At 28.3% G+C, this 24,772-nt stretch overlaps 3 protein-coding genes across 3 annotated transcripts; 2 read left to right on the forward strand and 1 right to left on the reverse strand.

The window, feature by feature from the left end:
* Positions 1-4,666: 4,666 nt before the first annotated feature.
* LOC114163100 (isoflavone 2'-hydroxylase-like) lies at positions 4,667-6,585 on the forward strand. Its single transcript, XM_028047187.1, has 2 exons — positions 4,667-5,682; positions 5,832-6,585. Exons 1-2 carry the CDS (start codon positions 4,792-4,794, stop codon positions 6,438-6,440), a joined length of 1,500 nt encoding a protein of 499 aa, XP_027902988.1. The 5' UTR covers positions 4,667-4,791; the 3' UTR covers positions 6,441-6,585.
* A 533-nt stretch (positions 6,586-7,118) lies between these two features.
* On the forward strand, positions 7,119-8,456 carry LOC114162594 (serine carboxypeptidase-like). The gene is made up of 4 exons (XM_028046531.1): positions 7,119-7,212; positions 7,521-7,775; positions 8,017-8,150; positions 8,234-8,456. The coding sequence occupies exons 1-4, from the start codon at positions 7,119-7,121 to the stop codon at positions 8,336-8,338; spliced, it is 588 nt and encodes a 195-aa protein (XP_027902332.1). The 3' UTR covers positions 8,339-8,456.
* A 194-nt stretch (positions 8,457-8,650) lies between these two features.
* LOC114163099 (isoflavone 2'-hydroxylase-like) lies at positions 8,651-10,465 on the reverse strand. Its single transcript, XM_028047186.1, has 2 exons — positions 9,501-10,465; positions 8,651-9,410 (listed from the first exon to the last, which is right to left on the reverse strand). Exons 1-2 carry the CDS (start codon positions 10,404-10,406, stop codon positions 8,802-8,804), a joined length of 1,515 nt encoding a protein of 504 aa, XP_027902987.1. The 5' UTR covers positions 10,407-10,465; the 3' UTR covers positions 8,651-8,801.
* Between the last annotated feature and the right edge of the window lie 14,307 nt (positions 10,466-24,772).

The following is a 24,772-nucleotide window of genomic DNA, read 5'->3' on the forward strand; positions in this document are numbered from 1 at the left end:
ATTTATTTGGGTTAAATATGTTTTTAAATTCTTAATTTTCAGTGAAATTTGAAATTAGTCATTCTTCAAAATTTTAAATTAATTTAGTCATTTATCTTTAAAAATGCGTGGATTTAATTCTTTTAACCAAATTTTATTAAATGTTGCAAACGTATTTAACAAAATTTGGATTAAAATAACTAAATCCACATATTTCAAAAGATGAAGAACTAAATTAATGTAAAATTTTAAAAAGACTAATTCTAAATTTCGATTATACGTTTAGAGCAAAAGTATATTTAATCCTTATTCATTTCTGTTTAGCAACAATAACCTAATTGTAATTAAAGAAACCCTTTTATTTCAGCTCAATGCTTGCATAAGCAACGTTGAATTTTATTGTAAAACCTGAAAGACAAACGATGACTTTTCGAAGGGGACTTTGAATTTTACATTATCATATTTTGAATTTCAGTACACATTACACTGGCTGCAGACGTTGAAAAGATTTTATTGAAATTTTATTCATCCGTCTCTATCGTATACTTTCTTAAAAAAAAAATGTTAACCACTCTACTAATTAATAAAATATAACAGTAGATTTTGTAACTTTTAAACACCACTGTACTATTTTTTTTTCAATTTTTTAAACTGGTTTCTAAAAAAATAACTAATTAGTATGTCTTTTTCGTTTTATAACTGTCTTTTACTGAAAACAATATTATTCAAATTAAATAAAATGATGAACAATAATGTTTTTTTTTTTAAATATTCAACGTCAACTTTTATCTAAAAGTCAAATTTGGATCAATCAAATATGTTTTTCTTTTAACATATTCCAATCAACAGAGCATCTCACACTCTATTAATTAAGTGTTTATCTTTTGGTTTAGCATTTCTTTTGGGTGTTTATTATTTAGTTACAAAACGAGTTATTACCGCTATTTGTTTATTCTCTTGTTTCAATTATTTGCATTGTTCTTGCGGTTTTAATACTAATTTCCCATTCATCTTCGTATATAATAATCTTTTCTGCAGATACAGATGCTACCTACATATATCTTTTTCATAATTTGTTTTGATTCGTTCAGTGAACATGAATGAGTTGTTTTTCAACACAATGTTTGATATTTCCAGTACTAGGTTGGAGGAATATTCATTTATAATATTATGGTCAAAGGTCATATAGACAAAATCAATTTATGATATATAAGTTAATAAAAGTTTATTTTTTAAAGTTAACTTTATGAAATTAAGTTATATTCGATGAGTTTATAGTTTTATAATCTGATAGCAGATTGATATCGAATTACTCTTTTAATATATTAGTCTCACATTTTAAATATATATTCTGGATAAGGAATATGTGTTAGATGTAGTTAAATTATACTTATAATTTACTTCGTAATATATTCTTTTCATTTACTAATTTACTTAATGAATAACCTATCACCTAAGAGATAATGATAGACAACAAGAAATAAAAGATAACAAATATCATATTATAATAAGAAAAATGATATTATGACTCAAAATTCTTTTATTTTCATCTTTTATTTTCTAACGTGTTTAGTGTGAATCATTGATTAATATATATTTTTTTTCTCTGAAAAACGACCCACGTCAAGCACGAGCGGACTTTGCTTAGGACTAAGGGGAGTCATGACTCCTCAAGTTTTTAATTTTATTGTTTATATATATTTATATATTTTTTAAATTTATATTTATATTTTTTTTTATTAAGTTATATATATATATATATATACTTATATAATTTTATTGTTTAAAAAGTAAAATAAAAACTATAATTTGATGGACCTTGGTTAATAAAGGGAATAAGGTTTTATATCTAGTCATTAGTTTTTTTTCACATCAAAATATTAAAAAGCGTGAAAGTAAAAAGAAAGACAAATTGGGAAATAGAGATTGGAGGACAAAGAGAAAACTCATACTCACAATATCTCATGAATCAGTATCTTAATATAATTTATGTATGTTAGATTTATGATTATTTCATTACGATATTTCTCTCAAAGTTAAATCTTTCCACAAATTAATACAAACCCTAACTATAATTTTAAGAATATTTTTATAAAATTGGCATGAACAAATTATATTTTTCTCAAATTAGTATAAACCTACATTATAAAATGTTAGAATTTTGTATTTTTCGATCCATAATAAATTAGTTGAATAGTCTTTAATTGAAATATAAATTAGAAAGCCCATTTTAAATTAGAAAGTGTGAATTGTGGTATGAAATTATTTAAATAAAGAAAATATATATTTTTAATTAAAAAAATTATATATAAAAAATATAAATTGACACCTTAGATATTTTATCCAAGTTCACACATATATATATATATATATATATATATATATATATATATATATATGTGTGTGTAGTCATATATTAAATTCTCAGTGTAATTTATTGGCTTGAATGTTTATTAAAAGTTTGATATAAAACTTAAACCATTAAGTTACTCAAATTTATTAATTATGGTTAGTAATTTTTTTCTGAATTCTCTTTTAATATTTTATATTTAATGTTTGTAGGTATTAGAAAATTAGAAGAAAAAAAAAACTTTCTTATCAATAAAAATGAATACGATGAAGATGTATTCTAGTAATTAAATTTCTCAATTTGAATTATTATATCATATTTTATATTAAATTTTAATTATGTGTAGTTAATTATTATTTATATAATTATTTGAATTTTTTTAGTTGTTATTTGATACTTTGATTTTAGTTTGATTTTTATACAACTGTGATATTTTTCTTAATATTTGACTTTTTGAAGAAAAATATTTGTTATTTTAAAATTGAATATTTTGATAATATCATAATTTTTTTGATATAATTTTTATTTTTTTTATAAAAATAATTTAATTAATATTTGGAATGAGAAAAAAAATGAGTACACAAATGTATTTGTTATATGATGAGGACAAGGATGAAACGGAATTATATATCTACTAAGTGTTAAGTTTAGAAATAAAAAGGATGAATTTTTATTACGAGACGAGATAAAGAAATTCGCACCGCCATTACGCTGTAAGTACGTATTCTTTCTCCGACTTCTTTATTTCTCTCTCTTCTTTGAAAAACACGAACACTCTCTCCTTTTAATTTTCAAGTTTTCTTTTGAATGTTCTTACATCAATTAATTCTTACACTTAATTTGTGGAAAGGTCTAGAGATAAGAGTTTAGATATATTCGTTGAAAAATGAGATAATTGGGAAGTAATAATGACTTTTATTATTGACACTTCTTTCGATAACAGGAATTTACGTATTCATTTAATTTAAGTTAAATAAGGTGTCTCTTGAATTCGTTGTATACTTAATACAAAAAGTTATTTATGTTACTCCTCAATAAACTTCTTGTTATGTTGCTTTTCATCCATTCCATTTACTTAATTTTCTTATGAATGGTAAATTACACATCTAGAGTCATGAATGGAGTAAGATATGTAAATTTGTATTATTATAAATTACACTTCTATTTTTTTTTCATTCTCTAACTTTTAATGAATAGTGATACGTTAATAAACGATCCATACTAAACAAGTTAAGAAATAAATGAAAATTATAGTATCATTTTCACACATATTATGTTACCTAATAAATAATAAATATTATAATAGTATCATTTTCACATATATTATGTTACCTAATAAATAATAAATATTATAATTTAAATGATGAGGATAAGATGAAAGGAGTATTTGAAAAGGGATGAAGTCACGAACGGAATATATATATATATATATATATATATATATATATATATATATATATATATATATATATATATATATATATGGATTATTAATTATATCTGGTTAATGTTGAAATTGTTTATCAAAATGAAAAAAATTTCGAATAAACCTCGTGAGAATAAATTTATTTATCATCTTTAAGTAGAAATAAAAAGGAAATTTGATGGGAAAAACATCAAATAAATTACTTACAATATAAAATAAATTATGTTCTTTGAAGAAAAAAAAGTTATATAACTAATCTTAGATTACATGTAAAAAATGTGATACCTGGTGGTATTTACTCTTTACTTTTATGGGGACGATTTTTTTTAGAGAAACCATTTAGGATCGCCTAAATTTATATGTAGTTATTTCTCTAGTCCCTTTTATCACATGGATTCTCTATGTAGCTATTGTTTTTCTTTAATTTACATGATTCTTTTTATTCATTAGACAGCTACGTATTCTCATATGATATTTTTTTAAAAAAATATATTATATTGGCGTGAAAACTGACAAGAAAATATATCGCTTACAGAAGACAAATTCATTTAATTTCCTCAACCGAGAAGGCAAGTTGCTAGAAACAGTGGTTTTAAAAAGACAAATTCCTTTAATTAATTTGACTAAAATATATATGAAGGCAAATTCATTGTGTTAGAATTTGAATCTTCTCGCTTTCGATGACAGCGAAAGTGTTGACTATGATCTATCATACTTAGTATTTTAAGTTGAATGAAACCTTATTAAGATTATTTATCTATTTAAGAAAATGATATCATTATCGGACAATGAAACTAAATGATTTGTCTAAAATAATTAAAAATAATACATCTTTTTAAAATAAAAGACCTAAGGTGTACACTTAAAAATATAAAAATAAAAAAACAAAAAACAAAAATATTATTTAGTCAAAGCAATCCTCAACCAAATTGCTGTATAAAAGTTGTTGCTTCACATGGAAACATTAACCAACCAAACACACCTACGTATAGTGTGTTCGTTCTCTGCAAACTCAACTATCTCACCGTAACCAGCCATGGAAACACTTCCATTGTTCACATACTCTCTCTTCTTCCTCCTTTCTCTTCTCATCATTTTCAAACTTTTCTTCCAAACAAAGCACAAAAACCTTCCACCAGGTCCACCACCTCGTCCCATAATCGGCAACCTTAACCTCCTCGAACGCCCCCTCCACCGGTTCCTCCAACGCATGTCCCAAACACACGGCAACGTCTTCTCCCTCTGGTTCGGTTCCCGTCTCGCCGTCGTCGTTTCATCGCCCTCCGCGTTCCAAGAATGTTTCACCAGAAACGACGTCGCCTTGGCCAACCGACCCCGCTCCCTCTCGGGAAAGCACATCTTCTACAACTACACCACCGTGGGGTCTTGCTCCTACGGCGAGCTCTGGCGCAACCTCCGCCGCATCACCTCCATGGACGTTCTCTCCACGCAGCGCATCCACTCCTTCGCCGGAATCCGTAAGGACGAAACCGACAGGGTGATCCACGCCCTGGCCAGGGCCTCGCGCACGGAGTACGCGCACGTGGAGATGAGTTCCATGTTCCACGACATGACTTACAACAGCATGATGAGAATGCTGTCGGGAAAGAGGTACTACGGGAAGGAGATTCAGGCGAAGGATTTGGAGGAGGCGAAGGAGTTCAGAGAGACGGTGGAGGAGTTGCTGCAACTGGCCGGAGTTTCCAACAAGGCTGATTATTTGCCCTTCCTTCGGTGGTTCGATTTTCAGAACCTGGAGAAGAAGCTGAAGAGTATTAACAAGAGATTCGATACGTTCTTGGATAAACTCATTCGCGAGCAACGCAACAAGAAGGAGAGGGAGAATACCATGATCGATCATCTTCTCACTCTGCAGGAAACGCAGCCTCAGTATTACAGTGATCATATCATCAAAGGCCTTGTTCTGGTAATGCTTTTATAAAAGTCTTCTCTTAAGTATTTAATTTTGATAATTGTAGTTTTCAAGATTATCACAAATATGTTGATGATTGATAAATAATTGAACGGTTTGAAAAGGTAAAAGTGACCGGACATGAATTTCTTGTTTGAATGTAGGCAATGATGTTCGCTGGCACAGATTCTTCTGCTGTAACATTAGAATGGTCGCTATCAAATTTATTAAACCACCCAGAAATGTTGAAGAAAGCAAGAGATGAATTGGACTTTCACGTGGGAAAAGACCGGTTGATAAACGAGTCAGACCTTCCAAAATTGACATACCTGAAGAAGATAATCCTTGAGACGCTGAGATTGCACCCTCCTGCTCCACTCGCAATACCACACGTGTCCTCGGAAGACGTCACCATTGAAGGGTTCAACGTTCCACGAGACACCCTGGTGATGATTAACATCTGGGCCATGCACAGAGACCCTACGCTGTGGAACGAAGCCACGAGCTTCATACCGGAGAGGTTTGATGAAGAGGGATTGGAGAAAAAGGTGGTTGCGTTTGGAATGGGTAGAAGGGCTTGTCCAGGAGAAGGTTTGGCTCTGCAAAACGTTGGACTAACTTTGGGATTGTTGATTCAGTGCTTTGATTGGAAACGAGTCAATGAGGATGAGATCGATATGAGAGAGGCAAACTGGTTCACCTTGTCGAGATTAACTCCATTGAATGCCATGTGTAAAGCTCGACCATTTGTTAACGATCTTAGCTTCAACTAATGAGTGCATGATCTATGATTTTCTGTGTTTTTGTGTTCAACTGTATAATAATGTACGTGGGTAAAGCCTGTCATATATATCAGAATACTTATATATGCCAGGTTTTCTTTGATAATAAAATTTCTGGACTCTTAGTAAACTTCAATTTGAATTACGTAATTATAGCGACATTTTCATGCTTAACTGGTGTAAGGAAATGCAAAAACCTTTTGTAATTTTATGAAATTTCATTTTACATATATTATACCATGGTTTGAATGTTTGCTATGGAGATGGAGGAGTGAAGGAAGAAACATTAGATGGTGAAATGGGAGAACGTGTGGTAATAAAAAGGTGTGGGGTTGTTGGAGTAAAGGATGTTAAGAAATTCAAAGTAGTTTCATTGACTAAGTGGAAACGTAGAGTAGCTTATGACAGAGGGAAAGAAAGAGTTGTAGAGGGAGGTCTTGGTGTGTAAATTTAGGGAGTAGAAAAGTATAGGCTGAACAATTTTGTTGTTGGTAGAGGTGTCAGGTTCATGACCATTGATTCAACCTAATAACTCCTTTAAAACTAAGTCCTATTTCTTTTATCTAGGGACCCTTTTAAAGCCCCATGTGAAGGGGTTGGAAGAGGATTAAGGTAGACTTGATAACTTACCTGAACTCAAATTTTTACTTTCTTTCTGATATTGATGGTATGACGAATAATGGGTCACTTAAAGATGTGGTTTTTGACGGTAGTAATGCAGAACTATTTGAAGATAGAGATGATGATAGGTTTGGGATGAATGGTAAATCTTGAAGACACATTGACGAAAATATGAAATGATGGAGAAAGTTTGATGAAAGATTTAAAAGAGGTTCTGTAATAGGGGTTGGAACACATTGGCTTGGGTAGTTTCTAGGTAAATAAAAGTGTTGAGAGCATGAAATATACGAAGAATACAGTAATGAAGATTTGGACAGTGATTTGAAGGGAATAATAACTTCTCAAAATACAAAAGTGATGATATATTTAATTTAAAAATTTCAAGATCAAAATTGGAATGAAATTTTATTCATGGAAAGTACAAGAAAATTCATAAATATTATTTTTAAAATATCAGAAAAAAGTGTGTGGGGGAACTGTGCTATGATTTCAGCGACTTGGAGAAGCTGCTAAACCTGCCGAAAGTGAAGAGTGCTTTAGGTGTGGGGGGTGACTTGAAGTTTGTTTCATGCAGTTCAACAGTGTACAATGCTATGCTTCAAGATTGGATGAAAAATCTTGAAGTGGGGATTCCTACTCTTCTTGAAGAAGGAATCAAGGTACTTGTGTATGCAGGGGAAAAAGATCTCATATGCAACTGGTTAGGTGAGCCTAATTCATTCATCTGGAACAAGTTTGTTTGAAGAATGCTACATGAAGTTCTTTTTCTAATTAAAAACTACAACTGAATCATGATGAGGCTTGTTAAATACAAATGAATCCCACAAAGTTTGGTGATTTTCCATAAACTATAGTCAGCAAATAGAGGATGAGTTCATAAGAGTGTTGCTGACATTTCTGATTTTGTTAGTGTTGAAAAGTTCTTGATGTGATTCTCATTTTGCAGGAAACTCAAGGTGGGTTCATGCAATGCAGTGGTCAGGCCAAAAGGCGTTTGGAACATCTCCTACAGTGAAATTTGTTGTTGATGGTGTAGATGCAGGGTCTTTGAACAGCTATGGACCTCTCTCTTTTCTCAAGGTTTGTTTCAGTGTTGTGTTCTTCTGCGGTGAGGCTTTGTTAATTTCACATTGGTAACTCTTTGTAATGTGATACCATGACAGGTATATGAGGCTGGGCATTTGGTTCCCATGGATCAACCAAAAGCTGCACTTGAGATGTTTAAAAGCTGGATTGGAGGGAAACTGAACACTCAAAGAGATAATTAATCTATGTAGTCTTGTCAGAACCAAACACATGAATATATAGTCATCAAAATCATTGTGTAAATGACTTCGGGGTATAAATAATATTTGGATTATGGTATTTATATTTTTTTTTTCGAAACAATTCTTGAACTCTGTACTCGTATTAATGATTTGTGCAATGTGCACCATCCTCATTATTGTTTCATGCAAGAAAAATGTCGACAAATCATTAGACTTACGTAGTATAAAACTTATATAGTGTTATCCTATGTGAATGATGCGGGAACCACTGTTTTGCAACATTGTAAGATGGCTGTAAAAGTGGTGAAAATCTAAAAACAACAAAATGAACTGGACCATTTCTATAAGAATAACAAAAAATACATTCAACATTATTGGCAATTCATAACTCACTTGCAGAGTGGAAGGATGGAATATAATAAATTAGACAATAAGGAAAGTGTGTAAAAGAAAAAAAAAGGAACTAATTTGAGGAAAGTTTAGCGTAGAGTGGGCGTGTCTTGCACATGGCTTGGAGAGGAATTAACCTTGACAAAGTGATCCAATTGTTCTCCCTCATATCAAGCTTTTCCTCACTCACTCTTTTCCAATCGAAGCACTGAATCAACAATCCCAAGGTGTAGCTCACACTCTGCATGGCCATGGCTTCTCCTGGGCAAGCCCTTCTTCCCATCCCAAAAGCCACCAACTTTTTGTCCTCTCCTTCCACATCAAACCTCTCTGGTTTAAAGCAAGTCGCTTCATCCCACATCTCAGGATCTCTCTGCATCGCCCACCCATTGATGATCACCGCCGTGTCCCGAGGCACATTGAATCCTTCCACACTGATATCCTCCGAAGTAACATGCGGTATCAACACTGGAGCTGGCGGATACAACCTTAGTGTCTCAAGTATGATCTTCCTAAGATAAGGAAGTCTTGGGAGGTCTGACTCATTCAGCAACCGATCTTCTCCCACCACTCTCTTCAACTCCTCTCTCGCCTTCTCCAACACCTCTGGCTTATTCAACAGATTCGACAACGACCACTCCAGGGTTCCCGTCGACGAGTCTGTTCCCCCAAAGAGCATCGCCTGTGGAACAATGCACACAGAGTTAACACAACAAAGAGAGAGTGTTTTTTATGTGATGATGATGAGAGTATAAAATGATGAATGCGTTACCAGAGCAAGGCCTTTGATGATCTGGTCGGTGTAATACTGAGGCTGAGTCTCTTGGAGTTTGAGGAGATGGTCGATCATGGAGTTCTCACGATTATCCCTGTTGCTGCGGTTCTCGTCAATGATCTTGTTCAGGATGGCATCGTACCTCTTGCTGATACTCTTCAGACGCTTCTCCACATTCTGGAAATCGAACCACCTGAGGAAAGGCAGGTAATCGGCCTTGTTAGCCAGGCCCATGAGTTGCAGCATCTCCGCCACCGTCTCTCTGAACTCCCTGGCTTCCTCCGCGTTCTTCATGTCGGTCTCCTCCCCGTAAAACCTCTTCCCGGATATCATCCTCATCACGTTGTTGTAGGTCAGGTCGTTGAACATCGAGGTTATCTCCACGCGAGCAAAACCCTGGCGCGACTCCCTCGCCAGCCTGTGGATCAGGCGCCTGGTCTCGTCGCTTCGGATCCCGGAGAAGGAGTGGACGCGCTGGGTGGAGAGAACGTCGAGGGCGGTGATGCGGCGGAGGTTGCGCCAGTGGTCACCGTGGGAACAGGAGCCGACGGTGGTGTTGTTGTAGAAGATGTACTTTCCGGAGAGGGAGGGGAGGCGGTTGGCCAATGCAAGGTCGTGTTTGGTGAAGCATTCTTGGAAGGCTGAGTGTGATGAGATTACGACGGCGAGACGGGAACCGAACCAGAGGGAGATGATTTTGCCGTAGTGCTTGGAGGTTCGTTGAAAGAAGCGATGGATGGGTTGTTCGAGGAGGTTGAGGTTTCCTATTATGGGCAGAGGAGTTGGCCCCGGTGGCAGATTCCGGAGTCTTCTGCTTCCCAACAGGAACTTGAGAGTGAAAACTATGAATAGAAGGGAAAGCAGAAAGTAAGAGAAGAGCAGCATCAAAGAAGACACTCCCATGATTGATGTTGTTATGGAAGATAGAGAACTAAGTGTGTTGATGAGTGATGAATGAAGAAGAAGGTGGCATGGCATCACCTTTATATAGCATGCATGTTATGTAATAACAGTATGTTGTTAGAGAAATGGCTGCTGAGAGCTGAGTAGTTGGACTTGGACTAGTTGGTGTGCCCACAGAATCATCTAATGCATTAAAAGAAAAGAATGTTTATGTATAGAAAGTAGAAGTGGTTTTAAGAATTTCCTTTAAATATTATGAAATAAAGAATTTTTGCATGAAACTCTGGGTGATGAAGTAGTAGATGGTGTTATGATGGTCATGGTGTGTCATTGTTGAATGGGATAGCTTCATTCCATATAAGTCTACCAACACCAAGAAATTCCAAGGGATATTGATATTATAAATCGACATTCTAGATTATTTGTAACAGAACAATAAAAATTCTATGTTGTCGTGCTTTCTGTAATAATTTAATGTTCTGGGTGGCTGTTGTGATGGAAAAATGAAGCAGCCACCCTCTGTACAGTTCTCTTTGACTCTGATGGATCCGATCTGGTTTGAAGATGCTCCCATATATTTTAAATTTGACCGTGCTAGATATATCTTGTTGCCATGAATTTTTATTTATTTAATGTTTTAATCAGCCATCATTGATTTATGTTTTAAATTTTAGAACATCAATAAACTTAACACAAAATTATGACAAATATTATACTATTTCTTGTGTAGCTTTTACTTTCACATAACATGATGGGCAAAATATCAAAGAATATATAAATTCTCAATTTCAATATTCAATTCCTAATGAATCATAGATGGCTTGATTATAACTAGTAATTTATTTTTGTAAAATGAACGAGATAACTTTATGTGTGTATACATAACAAAAGGTATAATACTAAATTATAAATTATATTATAATTAAAATTTGTAACGAATAAATTGTTTATTATAAATATGTATACTTACAATTTTAGAGTGAACTATTTCTAATATTACAAAAAAGAAATTAAAATTTAATTTAAAAGAAAAAATAAATAATTATGAGACACGAGATAAAAGTTTTTGCAAAATTTTAACTCAATTTAGTTCTAACTTTATAAATGCATGAATTTAGCTATTTTAATAAGATTTTTTTAAGTTTATTTGACGTTTCAAATGCATCTCTGAGCTAATATTGAAACAAAAATGTATCAAATGGTGTAAAGAACTCAACGGTTATGTTAAAATGACTAAATCTATAAATTTTTAAAGTTAGGAACTAAATTAAACCAAAATGTTAAAGATAGACTAATTCTAATTTTCTCTAAAAGTTAAGAGAAAAGAAAATATATTTAACCCAATTATTTTAAAAAAAATTATACTAATATGTATCCAAGCTAACAAATATATATAAATATATATATATATATATATATATATATATATATATATATATATATATATATATGGATTCAAATTTATTGATGTTAATTACTAATTAATATTTTTTTTAAACTTAACTAAAGAAACTATTATCATCAAAATATTAGTTTTCGTTTGGATTCTTAATTCCTCATAATCATACTCTATAAATCATAACTTGTAGAAAAATGATTTTTTAACTATTAAATTTTGACAATTTTTATTTACAATCTTAGATGTCATCTTCAAAGTGGTTTTTTATTTTTTTTATTTTTTTATATTTCAAATCTACTTAAAGTATTCAAATTTAGGTTGTAAGAAAAAATTGTTAAAATTTAGTTGTTTATCCAAAAAGAAAATAGTTTATTAGCGATTTAATATTTGGCTACTACAAAAAAATATCTCTAATTATCAATGGACACAGTTTGTTGATAATAGAAAGAATAATTTGTAATTTAATTTACTAACAAATTACTTAAGGTAAAAAGTTCATCAACAAATAAGTTATACTAGATTTTATCTCTCTTCTCATTCCACCATCGTCATCACGTCGTCTGTCACTTTAGCTTCTTCTCCTCTTTTTCCTTTTTCTCGAACTCCGATCACCACCGTCATTGTGTTTTTCGACATTCGGAAGTCCACAACCTTCACTAGATGTTGACATCCGAAAGCATCTTTTATCGAAAGTCGACATCCAAAAACACCTTTTGGGTGAGATTTGCTTATTTTCGTCAAATGGTCAAATTTGTAATATTTTTGGAATTCGAAATTTGTTTAGGTGCAAAAAAAATCTTGGAGATGCAAGAAGAAACTTCCTTTTCAAAAATATAGTTTTAAAACGAGTTTTTCATAACAAATTTCTCACTACATCCACCATTTTACCTTTTTTCTCTTATTTTTTCACATGGATGACAATGTAGGCTAGCTTAGCTCATTTAGGCCCGACCCACAATAAATCCGTACAATACGGATTAGGGCTACCTCACCACCTTACAATACAAAATGGGTTGAAAAATGTGGCCCACCTAGTATTCGTTACGGCCTATGGACTTGCCGGCATTTCTACTACATCATAATTTTTTATTTTTTTTATGCACTTGAACATGCATTCACTGGTTCATTATATCAACTTTTTAATGTATTGCACTATGAATTAGATGGTCCAATAATTTTTCTATGTACTAAAGACCGGTCCAGCAGATATGTTCACATTCATTTCCAAGAGCAACATGACAACAGCAACAACAACAATAACAATGTGACCGAATATAGTAAGAGAGGGTACTTTAGTCTTTTTACTTTTAGTAAGGGGTGTAATGAGTATGTGATTCTTCGAAGTTCTGGGTCGTAATGGGAATTGGGGCAAGCTTAGATAGGAAACTGAAGCCCATTGGTTGTTATGTTTAACTTTTTGTTTTTTATTTATTTATTTATTTATATTGTATTGATGGATTATCATGTTGGAACCTAAAGCTTGAATATTGACTAAGGGTTAATGTAAAAAATTCAGACTTCCCAAAATATAAAAAATATAATTTGTGGAGGGTCGGAAAGCTCAAATTCAATATTAATACATTTAATATATAATTATAAGAATATCTAAATTTACGAAGCACAATCAATAAACACTTTATAACAAAACTTAACAACTGAATCTCAGTTACAATTCTATTTTTCTTAAAGGTAAAATTGTATATCCAAAATTCCAGCATTACTAAACAACATAACCTCCAAAATTCTAAATAAAAATATAATATAGCATAATAAACATAATTTAAATTATAAACTCTAATCTAATATAACTTAATATCCAAAAAAACTAAAACATCATCTAACATAATATTAACTTAAATTCTAAATGACAACTTTGAATATATAGAAAAATTTAAATTCCAATTAAAATTCTCAAAATACATAAACAAAACTTACATTTTAAATAATGTAAAAATATACAAATACTATAAAGTAGAAAATGGTGAGGAAATGCAAAAAGGAAGAGAAAGTGAACCAAGAAAACGTTTGACAAATGCAGCAAGTGAAAAAAAAAATGTAACCAAAGAAGTGACAATAGCAGGGGGTGGTGTAACAATAACAACAACCAAATCTGTAGCAAAAGGTTGTGACAATGAAAGAGAAGAAGAAAATTATGCAGTTTATGCTAATTAAAAGCCACACGACAACAATTTTACTTACAGTTCTTGTCATTCCGTACATTTGACAACGGTTCAAGAGTTTTACTGTTACTGTTTTGCACTTTTGTGAATAAAGTCTTCGCTTGTTTTTTTCTAATTCACTATAATTAACCACGAATCGATACAGTAAAACTCAATGTACTAACAAAATATTATGTATTTGTTTTAGTTCAATTTCTCTGCTAAGTATTATTTTATCTTATACTTTAAAAATATGATTAAATATGTTTTTGTCTCTTCATTTTTATTCAATTTTAGAGTTAGTCAATTTCGAAACTTCGAATCAATTTAGTCCTTTATCTTTTAAAATATATGGATTTAGTCATTTTAATCAAATTTTGCTAAGTTTATTTGACATTTCAACCGCGTTTTATAATAGTATTTGACTTAACATTAAAGCAAAAATGTGTCAAATAATATAAACAATTCAAATATACAATCCTCAAATATACAATCTATCAAAATTTGATTAAAATGACTAAATTCACGTATTTCGAAAGATGAATAACTAAATTTGTTCAAAGTTTTGAAATGAACTAATTCCAAAATTCACTGAAAGTTAAAGGACCAAAAACATATTTAATCCTTAAAAATATACTAATTTTATATTTTAAAAATATTTTTAATATATTTTAAAATCTTTAAAATTAATGTATTTTGAAGGCACAACAAAAATAACGTAGAGAAACTCATTAAAAAAATCCAAATTCATTTTTTTTACAAAATTTTCTGTAAAATTATCATAAAAGACATTGTCTACTTATTTAACTAGTGAAAACAAAATTAAGATGATTTTATTTATCATTAATAATATTTCCATTATTGTAATAAGAATGAAAATATAAAAACTATTGATTATGATAACTTATAATTAGTTTTTTTTTTCTCATAGTCGCTGAGTGTATTTTCTCATAAGTCTCGGAGACGGTAATCAAATTAATCAAAACAAACTTTAAAAGATAAAATTGTTTGTAGTCATTGCCTAATGAACTATGTGTGAAAATGTTTGGATTATTGTTGTATATATAGATTCAAACATGAACCTTAAAACATACATACATGCATATATATATATATATATATATATATATATATATATATATATATATATATATATATATCACAAAGTTAACTCATGAAACACTTTCTAACATCGAGTTCGAGTCCAAAGCAAAAACAATGAAGACATAGAAATCATAGGCTGTGTTTTCTATGATAAATTTCCAAATTTGAGTTGTTTTAGTTTATTTAACTTTGCCTTTTTAAACACTTTATTTAGATAAATCAATCCAAAAGTCTTTATTTTTAAATTCTTAATTTAGACAAAGTAATATAATTTCTATCACACAAAAACATAATATATTAAAAATTAAATTTCAAAGAAATGAAACACACATTTTTTTAAAAATTCTAATGCATTCTTGAATTCTATACAAAACCTATATCTGTATACTAAAAACCACTTTAAATTTTCTTAAGAAAGAGTAAATGATCGTTCTGGAATTCTTTATCCAAACCCAATATTAGATAATTTTGTAAGTTATCTACTCATCCATAAAACTATATAATACTATCCAATAAGAAAATTTTTTAAAACTGAATTAAAATAAGGGTTAAATATGTTTTTGGTCCCTAGTGAAATTTGGAATTAGTGCCTCTTTAAAATTTTTGACCAATTTAGTTTTTCATCTTTAAAAATACGTGAATTTAGTCTTTTTAATCAAATTTTGTTAAGTTTATCTAACGTTTTCAGTGTATTTCATGATATTATTTGAATTGTTTAAACCGTTTGACACATTTTTGCTTCAACGTTAATTCAAATATTATCATAAAATGTGTTTAAAATGTCAAATAAACTTAACAAAATTTGGTAAAAAGGACTAAATCCACATGTTTCTAAAGATGAAGGACTAAATTGGTATAAAGTTTCAAAGAGAAACTAATTCTAAAATTCACCAAAACTAGGGACCAAAAACATATTTAACTCTTAATATAATGAATCATGTAACTAATAAACCATTTCAACTAAACAAGGTTCTTATGAACATAAAGCAAATATTTTTTTTAGAAAAAATCAAATCCTATTAGCTAGACTGAGTGTGGCTGAAGCAAACCTGGTTGATTGCAGTATACAGTGGGAAATGTAGTCGTAAGTAAGTGTTTGTGATGAAGAATATTTGTATGCATGTGCATGCACTCGAGTGATGAAGCATGTGCACGAGTACTTTATATAGCCCCAGCTACTACATATCTATCTTACTCTATCAACTTTAATCTAGCAACCCTCTTAATTATGCATCATATTTATCACATTCAAACTTTGACTAAATTAAATAATATATTGATTTTTATGTATAGTTTTTGAATGATGTATATACAACAAAAATAAACAAAAATCACACTCACAAGGGAACAAGTTTCATCACCCATGACTCCAAATTCAAAGTCAAAGACTCATGGTGTGTTTGATGCTTATTTTGAATCTTTATTATTGATCAAACCCTGACAAGACAAAAATAATTGAACATAGTCAGAAAGTGCAACTATTATTTCTTCTGGAGAAAAAAAAAACTTCTCTATCAAATATTAATCCAAATTTATATATACCAAATTTTACATGTAAAAGAATTGTATTGTAAGCCCGTGTCAATATTTATGCAATATAATCATTCGATATTTGTTTGAATTTAAATTTTTTTCATACAATAATTTAGTTATATTAGCCAACTACTGCGTTGTAATAATTTACGTTTACAGTGAGAAAATGAATTTATCTTTAAATATATAATTTAGTTAGTTTGCATATTTTACTTTTTAATTAAAATTCTATTCTATTAATTTTTTTTATCAGTCATGTAATATTTTTTTATTGGTCAGTCATGTAATAATATTTATATGGTTTACTAGTTTTTTTTTTCTTAAGTCGTTTTCGTCTCATTATTTTCAATATTTTTAATTTGGTTTTATTTTTTTTTATTTTGAAACATATCGATATAATTTTGTTTGTCAACATTATGGTGACATGTGCAATTCGTTTTGTATTCCAAATATGAAACTATTACGTAACTTCCATCTCTCTCTATACAGAGACAATTAAATTGCAATAGAAGAAGATATCATATGATAATACTATTTTCTCCTCGAAGTATAAATAACTTGTTGCATAACTCTTTTTTTTTTTTGTATTTATAAAATAAATGGTTCTAGTAATTAGGATAAATACGACTAATATGAAATTCATAGTTTGAATATATAGTAGGTAGTAACATTTTCCGTACATGATTGATGAAAAATAAATTAGTGAGAAGTGATTGTGACATGAATAATTTAGTTGAATTAAATGTTGTTTTTCTTTGTTTCACAAATGGCTGCGGAGCTAGGGTAGTTGGTACCATAAAGGCATAGTCTTGAATTCATTAAGGTGAACATGAAACTAAACTCTTCTGGGTCTAACGTATGACGTTGAAGTTACGAGAAAAAAAAAAAAACTAGTCAAAAACACTTTTGTATGTCTTTCTGGAACGGATTAGCCTCCTCAACTCATGCTGCAATACCATATATATGCTAACATTCTAGATTGTCAATAATAAAAATAAATAAAAAAATAAAAATTCTAAGATGTGGTGCTGCAACTCGATCTTCTTCTTGTATCTGTAGGAAATGAAAGAGCCGCTTTCTGCACAGATTCTGCAGGATTCTCGCCAGATATATACATTTTTACTTATTTTAAGGTTGGGTCAAGTTGCCGCAATAGTACTGTTCCGAAGTTTCTTCTAATTCAAACCAGCTTAATTGCAATGTCAATTTCAATTACACCAACAGTTACATTAATTTCATCACAATGTCCTGAATAATGAAACTTCAACGCTGTTATATCTCATTTTTAAACAAAATAAAAAATTCATTTTAATTTCTATTCTGGTGTTGATTCATAATTGTGTATGATATACAAAAGAAAAATTGAATTCAACGTGTCATTTTTACAAAATCCGGAGATAAAACCTCCATTAAATGTGTTCCTTGTTATATCAGTTTTTCCTAATCTCAAAAAATTAGTTATAATCCATGTAAATTAAAAGGGTATAGGAATCACAATTAGCCAGTCCTGTTAATTTCATCCGTCCTTCATGTTCGAGGATAAGATCAGAATGTTAACAAAAGTTACAAGACCAATCTATTAATTTTTTTTAATCATGAATATATATATATATATATATATATATATATATATATATATATATTAAATATTTTATTGAATCTTGGACTCAAATCAGTTTTGACCTTCATTTGAGTTGACATATTTTAAGTTTTAATTCGGAACAATCTTTTTCGACTTTTAACGGTTTGTCTTGACTTTTATCACTTTAGAAACTTTGTTTTCTGTTATTTTTCTTACAATTTTTAATTTTTAATTGATAGATAATTTTTTATGGATAATTATTTCTTATAAAATTATAAAATTTATAATATTTCTTACAAAATTTTTTATGTAATTTTGTAAAAGTATTTTGCAAAAAAATGAATAATAGCGAATTCTTGCAAATTATTATTCAGAATAAAATTTACAAATATTTTTAAGAAAAACTTAAAATAAAGTGATAGAAAATATATGTTTTTTAAATAGTGAAAAATAGTTAATATATATTAATTTTGTAAAAATATTATTTTATTATTATTTTTAATAAATTTTTATGTAAAAACAAATTATATGTTTTTTAAATAGTGAAAAATAGTTAAAATATATATTAATAATGTAAAAATATTATTTTATTATTATTTTTAATAAATTTTTATGTAAAAACAAATTATATGTTTTTTAAATAGTGAAAAATAGTTAAAATATATATTAATAATGTAAAAATATTATTTTATTATTATTTTTAATAAATTTGTATGTAAAAACAAATTGATGAACTTTAAAGTATCTATATAACTAAGATGTGAACGAGCTTTGACATAAGCTTATTTAGAAACATAACTGAAATCTTTACTACTACGACATTACTTGTTATCTTTAATTAACTTCTAATTAATTAATAGTATAGATCAATACTAAAATATTCACAGAAAAACTTAAAAAAAGAACTAAAGTATTTTCATAAATTAAAACTAATTAATATACAAGTTATAAAAACGTATATGATTTTTCCAAAATAAAATTATTCACAAAAAATAATTTATCTAAACAGTTGTTAATAACAATACATATATGATTAGTTATCAATCACTTCAATTAATCTACATATATTTTTATTTTACCAACAGACAAAAACAAATTTCTATAAATTTTATTGACAATGCGTTGAACCTGATGGCTATCAGCATTAACAGAAATGAATAAATCGTTGGCTTCTTCAATTATCCGTCTAAGTTTCCATTAAAAAAAAGAACCGTCTAAACTGAACATATTTAAAATAATTAGCCAACTTGTTTCAAACAACTAAAAATGTTAACAAAATCCAAACTTAGTCAGAGAATGTGATTTGACTATTTTCTCAAAAATATTAGTTAGAAAAAAAAAATTATGCGCCGAAATCATCTTATCATAATTTTTTTTAATCATCTGTCTCATAACGTGCCAATTTCCATTCATTAGAGAAATTTAATAAATACATTAATTTTCACTTTTTATTACATCAATCAAATCAATTATAATATTTTTACTCATTTTCTGTTTATTTGCACAATATTATTTCATTAATCTAAATAACTTCATATTTAATTCTTTTTCCCTTTATTATTTTTCTCTCACTCTCCCAGTATCCACTCCTTACTTTAAACATATACCAAGTTTAGTTTATCTTTTAAATGAGAGGTATCATTCTTTCCCCGATCCAAAATTAAATATAAATATTAAAATTTAAATCATAAATTTTAATTTTAGAAACAATTATTTTAACAACAAACATATATATATATATATATATATATATATATATATATTAAAAAAATTAACGTCCCTTCTACTTTTAAGATATAATAATTGTTTTGAAAAACAGACTTAAGAATAGATTTAAAAAAAAAAAACTTATCTCTTATGTCTTCAATCAGAAACTGTCAAGTCAATTAAAAATATGACATAAATTTTTTATTCTTCTTACTAATATTTGATATAACTTCTGTTTTATAGTTTCCCACCTGTCACTAGGAGAACCAGCCACTTGAAAAACTACACGACAAAATTAACATTAATGAAAAACTCAAGAACAATACTTTAGTGCTCTTGTGTTCGAATAGAAAAAGAAAAGTAGAAAGTGTACTTAAAGAAAAAGAAAATGAAAAAGATAAAAGAGACAGTAATCAATTTGATTAATGTAATTAAATATTTTTCACATATTAATATAATTAAAAAATATTTATAAAATTATATTTTAAAATAATAATAATATATTAAAATAAATTACTTTAGTTATTTACAATTATTTACTTAAAAACATAATTATTAATAAAATATTAACAACTATAATCAATTATTATTTATAATCGATTACATAACTTCCGCGGCAAATTTTCGTGTTCATGCTGGAAAATTTAAAACTAATATTTTTTTTCTTTTTTTAGTTCACTTTTTCTTCAATTTGTTTCTACAGTACATCATACTTTTCCGTGTAGAAACAAATTCATTCATTACCTTAAAAAAATCTTTATATAGCATCAGACGGAGCTTACTTTTTTTGAATTTTATAAGAAAAAAATGAATAACATATTTGAACTAAGTTAAAAACTTTTATTGAATGACTAATCAACGAATTTAAAACGAGTTTCTTGAAAAGTGACATATTTGTCTAGAAAAGAAAGGGAAGAAAGAGTCATAGTTGACTTTTGGTACACTGAGACATGAATGTTTGAAATTTAATTGGTAGGTGGTGATGGATAACTTTTAAGAGGTAGCTTCAGTTCATGATGTCACTGTTATATGTTTCATTTTCAATTCAGATAATCACATCTAAATAAAGAATACTATTTTTCATCTATTTCACTCAGATATTTCTTTCTGCTAAATAAAACATAGTTTGATTTCACACGCAACCTCGTGGAACTCAAATTTCATTATCTCAAGACTTAATTAATTTTGTTCCTAATTGGTTAGGTAGGTTCATTTTGGTCTCTTGGTTTAATTTAGTTTTCTAAAATGTTTAATTTGGTCCTTGTCGTTAAGTCAACTTTAATACCATCTCCTTGATTTGCTACGTGTCATTTTGTGGAATTTTTAATTTTTTTAAATTTTTTTTTAATTTTTTTTTAAATAAACTGCCACATGTCACTTTTTGGTTGTGACACGTGTCAATTTGAGATTTTTTTATTTAAAAAATGTACTGCCACATGGCAAGTCACGATTGTGCCACGTGTCAAGCTAACATTGATTGTTTTCAATTTAGTCTCTCTATTTACAATTTTGATTCAATTTAGTCCCCCAATTTTTTAAAATGATTCAATTTTGTCCTCTCTAATTTGATACCAAATTAGTAATTAAGCTTAATTACAACTTATATATACATATTAAAATAATTTTTATTATATTTATAGATTAAATTACTCCATCTAACTATTCAAATTATTATATTTTTTACATGTATAGAAAATTTCAAGTATAAAAAATTACAAGTGAAAAATGTAAGAAATGAAATAACATGAGTATTTAGGGAGTGATTTAATGTATAAATGGTAAAAAATTATTTTAACATAAATATATAAATTGTAATTAAGCTTAATTATTAATTTGGTCTCAAATTGGAGAGGACAAAATTGAATCATTTTAAAAAATTAGGGGACTAAATTGAATCAAAATTGTAAATAGAGGGACTAAATTGAAAACAACCATATTAACTCACGTGGTACAATCGTGACCTGCCACGTGGCAGTACATTTTTTAAATAAAAAAATATCAAATTGACACGTGTCACAACCATAAGGTGACACGTGGCAGTTTATTTAAAAAAAATTAAAAAAAAATAAAAAAATTGAAAATTCCACAAAATGACACGTGGCATGTACAGATACGGTGTTAAGTTGATTTAACGGCGGGAACCAAAATTGAACCTTTTAAAAAATTAGAGGACCAAATTGAACCAAAAAATAATAAGGAGATCAAAATGAACCAATCCAACAAATTAGGGGACCAAAATAATAATTAAGCCTTATTTCAATTATTAAAGGACCAAAATATTAATGTACACTGTTGTAGGTTATGTTAATTTATATTATTATTAATCTTCTATTAAATATTTTTAAAAGATAGTTTTATAATATTGAAGTTTTTATCGTGTACAATATATTCTTTCTGATACTTTCTCTTTTTCATAATTTATTGTCATGCATATTTATTATTAAAAATTATTGCTCACTGGCTATTAAATGATGTGTTATCTGATATAGTATTTTCAGACCTTTTAAATTGAGATATCACGTCATTGTTAGTTAATGTAGAAAAGTATACGAGAAATATTCAATGACCCTACAAAATGTATTTTTGGTGGAAAGGTCTTTATGCTAGAATTTGATAACTAAATACGTGTTTGGTTATTGATATACAATCGATTAGAATTGATTTTCTAACACAAAATTAATATATGTTTAATTTCTAAAATTAATTAAAAAGTAAAAAATTTACGTCGAATAAAAAATAACTAATTTTTGTTTTTATAATTAGAGAATTATTCAACTTAAGAAGATGTTTTTTTTATAAGCAAAAGGACCTTAGTACTAAGAGATTGTAGGGGAAAATCCACCATTATGCCCTAAACTGGAATTTCATGAAATTTATGTAAGGCTTCACTTCTACATATATAAATTTTTTTATATATACATCAAATAAAAAAAAAGTTCCCTGTAAAGGAGAGATATGAAAGAGAAAAAAAAATGAGCAGTGTGTTTTTCATTTTGAAAGCAAAAAACATAGGTTTATGCAAGAGGATTCATAGTTGGTAAAGGGTCATGTAATAGTTTCCATGATAAAAAGAGAAACTTGAGGGAAATAGAAGAATTATAAGAATTATGGAAGTACTTGAAAGTTGATGGAATTGTGAAGCTCTTGAACTGTAGTAAAAAAATGTAGTGCATGCAATTGATACAAACTTATTAATGTTTATTTATTTGATTTTAAAAGGGATATTTAATAACAGTTAAAAAACATACCTTCTCACCATTTGTGATCTTAATTAGGAGAAACTGCATCCATTTAAAGAAAGAAGTTGCACAAGATTCCAGAGCCAATTATGTCTCCTCGCCACCACATATATATAGAAGTCATTCATGAGTGTGGAGTTTGTATCGATATGATATAGTGTTAATATAAAATCCCAATAATTATATTAGTGTCAAAATTTTTAATGAAAAAAAAACGTAGACTATAAGTTAACTAATAATGAATTGTTAGTAAATTAATATTTTTTAGTTATACATAAACGAAAACAGCCTTTAAACAAACAATTAGGAGCAGCGTATGCATATGATTATTTTCTTCTAATCTATAACAATTTTCATAATAATAATAATAATAATAACAACAACAAGAACAATAATAATAATAATAACAACAATAATAATAATAATGATGATGATAATAATAATAATAATAAATAAATAAATGTGTAATCCCCATTGTGATGAAAAAAAAGTATTTCCTACAACTTTTATCTAGAAAAAAAATGTTGAAAAGGGCATTTATTTAATTGATAAATATTGAAAATCCAAGTAATTGAAAGTTATAAGTTGAATAAAATGAAAGTAGTTGAATAACATGTTAATTAAAGAATACACACACACATATATATATATATATATATATATATATATATATATATATATATATATATATATATATATATATATATATGTGTGTGTGTGTGTGTGTGTGTGTGTGTAATTTTAAATTTTTAAGTTATTGTTATTGAATTTTTTTTCAATTATCACTACACAATAATAGAGATAAAAATAATTAATCATTAAAATTATTTTATAAATTAAAAGATATTGATATCAAAGATAATTTTTAACATGAATAAAAAATTATAGTTAAATGAATTAGAGAATCTAAATTGGTGTTTATTTATTATAAAATTTTTAACTATTTATTTTTCTTAGATTCTAAATTAGTTTATAATTAATAATAAAGACTAATAATAATAGGAAGTAGATAAAATCTTCATAATTAATGTTAGTGATTAGATTATATTTTGATTCACAAATCAATTATAATTTTTACTCCATTTCCACATTTCTTACCGCTCTGCAACTTGAATAGCGTGAAGATTGGGTTATACAATGACAACAATAGTAGAACGTTGATCCTTTCTTACCTCAGAAAATTCACAAGTGACATCACCCAAAAGAAACTCTCTGTTATAAACTGTAGCAAACACTAAAATGATTATGATTTCTATAAGATTTGTTAATTTTAAAAATTAATTACTAAAACAATGTCTCCCAAGAAATTAATGAACTAAAATAAATATTTTCTTTAGAGGAATAGTAATATATATTAATTGTTGCGTTGAACACCAACCATAGCAGCCACTTGTCAACACTTTCATAATGTATATACTAGGGCCTTTTTTATATAGTTCAATCATATCATTATTATACAAGACAATAAACTATTTTCGTATATACTATTAGTGTTTTTTTTTTCATAAATTATTGTGTGGAAATTTTCAAATAATTTTATAAAACTTATAAATAATTTTAAAAAATTCAAACACTTATAAAACTACACATGTGGTATAAAATAAGTTCAACAGAAAGTTCGAATAATTGGAAGTAAGTTGTTT

The sequence above is a fragment of the Vigna unguiculata genome, chromosome 9 (assembly GCF_004118075.2).
Source record: "Vigna unguiculata cultivar IT97K-499-35 chromosome 9, ASM411807v1, whole genome shotgun sequence".
NCBI classification, from domain to species: Eukaryota; Viridiplantae; Streptophyta; class Magnoliopsida; order Fabales; family Fabaceae; genus Vigna; species Vigna unguiculata.